General features: G+C 36.5%; 1 protein-coding gene across 1 annotated transcript; it reads right to left on the bottom strand.

Annotated features, from left to right (window-relative positions):
- Positions 1-2810: 2810 nt before the first annotated feature.
- LOC117331608 (glutathione S-transferase DHAR1, mitochondrial-like) lies at positions 2811-5549 on the bottom strand. The gene is made up of 2 exons (XM_033890419.1): positions 5460-5549; positions 2811-4064 (listed from the first exon to the last, which is right to left on the bottom strand). Exon 2 carries the CDS (start codon positions 4042-4044, stop codon positions 3343-3345), a length of 702 nt encoding a protein of 233 aa, XP_033746310.1. The 5' UTR covers positions 4045-4064; positions 5460-5549; the 3' UTR covers positions 2811-3342.
- Positions 5550-7056: the final 1507 nt, after the last annotated feature.

Here is a 7056-nt window from a genome sequence, read left to right as displayed (position 1 = left end):
ATGCATATGCTTCAGACCAAATATGGTAGTGGGTCCCTGAGGGGCCAGACCCATCAGTTGTACAATTTCAAATACCCACCACCTAGAGATGCAACCAATCAAATATGATTGATATATACCCATTACTTAGTTCCAGAGAAGATTCGTTTTTGGACCCTCCATTCAGTCCCCTGGGGCCGGGTCAGCCATACCTTGAGTACAATTTTGAATACCTGCCTACCAGCGATGATACCATTCAAATATGAATGATATGCATTCCTTAAGTTACAGTCAAGAAGTTATTTATAACAATAAAGCCAAATTGCCCACTTTTGACCCCGCCCTCCAGCCCCGATGGGCCGGACCCATTTGAACATTTTTAATTGTCACCATCTAAGAATGTTACCAGTCAAATTCATACCATGCTACTCTGCTCTCCGGCAGGACGACCATCTGTCAGAAAGTGTCCGTCCGTCGTCCAGAGCTACGTTATCGCACCTAGGTATGAATATGATATCTGTAGCTTAAAGGGACTAAATGGCTAGATTTCCACTTAAATAATATATAAAAAAGGGTATACGATTTAAAATGATGTAATATTTCACAAAAAGTGTCATAATTTTGTAAACAATTTAATTTCAAGTATCACAACGCTTTCCGGAAATCAAATGCATGTAGAAATTATTGAAATCTAACCATTTAGTCCCTTTAATACAGAGAAGTACGTAGTTTAACACTTATTCTAAATAAAATTCGTGTCGTTGATTTTTATAGTTATGGGGAAATACATTAGCAAAGATAATTCTCATATGCCACACACCAGGAAATAAAATAAAAATAATTTAAAAAAAACGTGTATCTATCCTATTGGTTTCGAATCCACAGACAACATTCGACAATTACTTCCTAGTGATCTAACATAATTTACAGTCGCTTTTAGACTGTACGCATTCCTTCTTTGACACATAACATTACATTATATACATCTCTCCCTTCTACAGCTTAGTAAATATACACAGTAGAAAAAGACTCAGCGGATTAATAAGCGCGGGAATCGGTGCCATAATTATGACGTCGTCTCTTTGTGACGTTTCCGGGACGTCAACTAGACGGCGCCGAGGTAAGCTAACAACAAATGTGTGTGTGTGTGTGTGGGGGGGGGGGGGGGGGGGGGGGGGGGGGGGGGGGGGGGGGGGGGGGAACATTTGTATAGTCTTAAAAAAACCCGTCTATGCCAAACACCCCCATTTGTTCATTATATACAAATGAACACCGGGGGTGTCGTTTTTACCGAATTTTAATCTAGCACCCCACAACGTCTGAAAATGTGCTATACACACTAGGGAAGGTCAAAATACGTGTGGACTGTAACTAATTCTCAAGTCCCTGTGGTCTAGATGTATGTGAGAAGTATGTGTATATCTGGGAAGATATATGTATACATGAAATATAATTAGATTTGTTACTGTTAAAGATTTGAAATATCAACAAACACAAATAGATAATATAATAACATTTAGACTAGAGGTTAACGATGACAGAAACCTACGTTACCGTTACCGTTCGTAACGTATATTTCGTCAAGTTCAAATGTCCAGGAAAAAGCCAATACTATTCCATAGACATAGTTGTGCATTTTCTTATGATAGCAATAAATACCGGGAGACTATGGTATGAATCAATATAAGTTATAACTGTAGCATGTCGGTACGTGTATATATGTAGAACGTGTTTCCTCTTGTGAATGCTTTATGAGTTATCACAGAAATCGGCAAAATTTAATTTGAAAAATGGTACGCGTCACAAATCTATTAACCCAGAACAAGTTTATATTTTACAACTGATAAAATAAGGACTAAATAGCAGCGTATGCGTGCATAGCTTTAGAGGATTCGTTTTTAGCAATATAGTCAAATTGTCCCCTTTTGGTCCGTCTCCAATTATTCCCATAATCTAGGGATTCGCGTCCAGTCAAACAACAGGCGCCTGCATCATGATATTATTTATAAAAAAAAAAAAAAATGGCACCTATTCTATTATATCTACATGTAGGGACTGGTATTTCTTAACCCCATCCGTCTCCCGACTCACTGTTAACATGAAACAACACTAAATACCCCATCTGTCTCCCCACTCACTGTTAACTTCAAACAATACTAAATACCCCATCTGTCTCCCCACTCACTGTTAACTTCAAACAATACTAAATATCCCATCCGTCTCCCCACTTACTGTTAACTTCAAACAATACTAAATACCCCATCCGTCTCCCCACTTACTGTTAACTTCAAACAATACTAAATACCCCATCCGTCTCCCCACTTACTGTTAACTTCAAACAATACTAAATACCCCATCTGTCTCCCCACTCACTGTTAACATGAAACAATACTAAATACCCCATCTGTCTCCCCACTCACTGTTAACTTGAAACAATACTAAATACCCCATCTGTCTCCCCACTCACTGTTTACCTGAAACAATACTAAATACCCCATTCGTGTCCCCACTCACAGTTAACATGAAACAATACTAAATACCCCATCTGTCTCCCCACTCACTGTTAACCTGAAACAATAATAAATACCCCATCTGTCTCCCCACTCACTGTTAACATGAAACAATACTAAATACCCCATTCGTCTCCCCACTCACTGTTAACTTCAAACAATAGTAAATACATCCACCTGCCTCCCATTCACTGTTAACTTCAAACAATACTAAATACCTTACCTGTCTCCCCACTCACTGTTAACATGAAACAATACTAAACACCCTACCTGTCTCATCACTCAGTGTTAAAAACGAAAATTCAACCCCTGACTCGCAAGAACTATTTTGAAATGGTTTATTTTAACTGATGAAATTCCGATTGACAAAGGTATTTGTTTGTTTGTTTTGTTTTGATTGGTTTTGATTTTTAATCCGAAACATTGATGTACATTTTGGACACACAACTCGTATATTTGATGAGAAAACAGAAGAAAATTACACAAATATAGAGTGATTCTAAGAGAACAAGTTTCTCTGTATTGACTAATCTTTCCGCAGATTTCCAGCTCGAGTATTGAGTCGTGACAGTCGTTGGTCTTATCAATTCAAACACAATGTAACATATATACTCTATTTCCGGTAATTTCAGGCTCTCATACATTGCTGTACTGCCGCTTCCGATTATACAACAGTTCTGCCCTACTTCATCTTTTAATCATTAAAACCTTCACTAATAAATGCGTATTTTGATGTTGTGTCGTAGCGCTCTATCTGCGAGTCGACAGGGAGATGTCTTTTATTCCAACAACAGTTCTTCTTCTTTATAGTAATTCAAAAACATGTACCTCCTGTTATGTTACCATTTGAAAATTATTTACGGTGACGTGCCCAGCCCTTGATGAGCTCCCCCTCCACACAGCAGGTGGACGTGAATTCGTGACACGTCATAGCATTATCGAAGTATTCCTTCAAAGCTGAAAACTCTCCAATAGTGACGCTTTCGTAATGTCCACCCGCCACCATAACATGTCGTAACCTGGGCATGAAGACGCAATCTAACTCACTCACGTGCTCGCCGGCGAGGTAATTACCTTTTCGTTCAGAAGAAGATTGATCCAAGTAATCGTTTATTATTTGAAGTTGTGCAATAAGCTCCGACTTGCATTTTTCAGAATCATGACTTTCATCCTTGTTTTTCAAAAGGTTGCCTAATTTTGGAAGAACGACTCCGAAAAAAGATTTGTCTGGGCCACCATAACCCGATAGTGGGTCTTTGCCAGGAAATTGCTCCCGTAAATGTTTCGCCATGTCCGCTGAATCGGCCAACGTCTGCTTTGTTTGCTTATCAACCAGAACTGGGACGGTACCTTTTTCGTTGAGTTTCATGAACGATTCTGGCTTATTGGCAGTGTCAACGTAATGTACACTGAACTGGTCATCGGCTATGCCCAATGTTTTAGCATACATCTGTACATAATGGCAAAACGGACAGTCTCCGAGACCCCTACCATCACTGGCGGCTTTCACGTATAGGTCAAAGCGAGTCCCGCTGGACAAATGTTCCTGCTGCATATCGTTGGTAACTAGCAATCCTGGCAGAAAAAAAATTTAGTATTAAATTTTGATTACCTACATAACACATAAATTCCAAATGTAAGTAAATTTTGATGAGGAATATTCACTAATTAGTAATTATACACTATATATGTACTGTATATAATATGCCTACAGTATGTCCCCGAAAAGGTAGGTACATTTTTTTCGACCCTTTTTATGTCAGGGAGAAAGTGCCCTTCCCCTGTTATATAAATATCTATATAACTGATGATGTCTCAGAAAATGTGTATAAACTGGAAAGTAGATCCAATTTAAAAACAAATATTGTTAAACTACAAAACACAATTGAACATGTAGTGGTTAAATTATAAACAGATTATCAAAATATGTACAATTTGTAGGTACATGTAACAAGGGTACACGAGATATTTTCCCGATAATACATTCGGATCAAAAACTTAACCCAGGCAAGATGTGTCCAATGTTTATAAGTCAATGTTAATTAGTTAGTTTTGTTTTGCAGTTCCTAAATGACTCCCGCCTATTACATTTACTTAATACCTCACTGCTATACACGATACACTCCATGTGTACTGAACATTTTGTTTTATGGTGATGACCTGGGTTACATTTTAATTCTATTTAGTAGTTTAATGAGAGCTATCAAATTACTACTGAAATTATAACTGTGCTAAATAAAGTTGAACTAAATTGAATTAATTGTCAATTCCCATATATATTTATATCGGGCCGATCATCATTGCGCCATTGAAACTTGCCTTCTTTAGGCTGCAAGCATTTCTGGCAAGGCGATTACAGGTGCAGTAGTCTGTAGATCGCGAGTTCGAGGCCCAGTCAGGGCACGAGATATTTCAATTCATTTTATTAACTTTAAGCTTTACAGCTTATGAGTACATATAACATATAGTCTTCCTTCGTCATTTGCGTTACTATGTTTAATCATGTATCCAAAGCTGACGTCTGGCTACCAGTAACCACAGAAACCTGAGGACTCGTTACAGTTTGCGACACCTCGTCTGTTACGAGTCAATATGACAGATGAGGCAAGAACATTTAAATCTGTTTGGCACACCGAGAGGTGACATTTTACCGAATGTTAAATCTATCCTCTAAATCGTCCGGATATGTTCAATACAATGAACAGAGGGAGCTGAAGAGAGGTTAATAGTAGATTCAGACAACCGGTATGACGTCAGCATCAGTGATACACACTTGCATTGATAGACAAGCTATTCAAGCGTAAAGAGGATCTAGCAAGATATTCACATATACTTCCTGTTACAAGCATCCTTGATCAGGCAGTAAGTGGACATGTCAATCATTCACGGACAATGGACGACAAAATAAACATAATCAACACTGTTTACATTTGTGTGTATAACAGATCTATAGGAATTTGGATCGCTTACCTGCCTCGGAATAAACACCGATTCACCTACACGGCATCGACCTAAATTACCGGATCCTTGTCAAACAAACGCTTGTATTTTCGTGGCGACGTATCAGCTTCAATCTCGCCACAATGGGCTGGGATTTTTTTCAAGGTCAATTTCCTTTTCAAACTTTTTCTGCCTAGAATGATAGGCATTTTTTTCAAAACATTTCAGCAACAATCTTTTTTTTCATATCCGTTAGATTAAAATTTGATAATTATATATAATTCTTTAATATTTTTACTTCCATTTGAACTTTTCATTTTTTTTTAATTTTCCAATGGCATTGTGAATATTTCATTCGTTTTGAAAGTAAAGCGTTAATATTTGTGATTTCATCACCCTTTGCTATCTATATCAGTTTAAAAAATTTGATCCTTCATCCTGTTTTAATTGATAAGAAGGATACAGATCTAATGCATGTCAAATATCAGCAAAATATGTTGATTGCCCATTTAGTAAAGGGTGATAATTAAGTATTTTTGGTGTGACCAATAAGTTTAATAAAAATAAAGCAATATTAGATGTTATATAATTATGCAGATTAAAACAAAACAAAATTTAATACATCACAAGCATTTTTATTATGCTATTGTAAGGGTGGATTTCACACAATAATTTTAAATATATAATTATGAAGAAAATTACAAATTACACGTCATGTATTAGATTTTAAAAACAATTATAACCTAGTTTTCGGGGGCAACTAAAGCCCCCGAAAACATTTTGAATTACGGATTCTTTCAATCTTTTTAATCATTTTGGCTTTTCGCAATCGCCTTAATCTCTTTCTCTCTCATGGCATTAAATCTTCAAATTGTTGAAGTTGGTCACTATTATTTAGAAGTAGATATTTAAATTACGCATTGTAACTCCCATCTCCCCTTTTTGTTCCAAGTGGTTTTACTTAACATGTTTCACAAATATAATTGATATAATTCAATACATAAATTCTTCTCTATAAAGTACTGTATATTTTGCACATTTCGTTATCAAAATCAACATATTGTTGAATTATCAGAAGTAAACAATTCACATATGCATTGCGCAATAGTTGTAAATAACGGTTTAACAATAATGTATATGTAGAGTATTATCTTATACTGGATGCAGTTTTGATCTGATGTAGACAAGTTCTTTGTATAATCTCAGATTGATTTAGATGACAAAACGGTAACATTTTTTCATTTCCCTACACATTTCTCTAGCTTTATCATATAAAGGGTATTTATAGAAAAAAGTACTTTTCGTTTTCAATAACAAACCGAAATCCTTGACCACAGTGGTGGGTTTGTAATTTAACCGTAGATCGTTGAACAGAGTGACAGTTAGGTTGTGACTACCAATCCACACTGTGCGTACTTTGATTGTTCCGGTTATAACCGAGTCTAGGACGCTCAATATGTAACCCGTGTGCGTACTTTACGCCTCATCAATATTAATACATGAAATACATTTATTTTTGTATTCACAATTAGTAGACAAACCTTTTGTATATCTTCCCTGTATACCATTGCACAATATTGGGCTGCGTGATTAGTACAAGTAACTACTGTTCTTATTATTGTTTATA

Source organism: Pecten maximus, chromosome 7, assembly GCF_902652985.1.
Source record: "Pecten maximus chromosome 7, xPecMax1.1, whole genome shotgun sequence".
NCBI lineage: Eukaryota > Metazoa > Mollusca > Bivalvia > Pectinida > Pectinidae > Pecten > Pecten maximus.
This window is presented reverse-complemented; position numbering and strand designations above follow the sequence as displayed.

Coding starts and splice junctions, on each gene's coding strand:
- LOC117331608 (XM_033890419.1), bottom strand. CDS start 4,044: ATGCAGCAGGAACATTTGTCCAGCGGGACTCGCTTTGACCTATACGTG.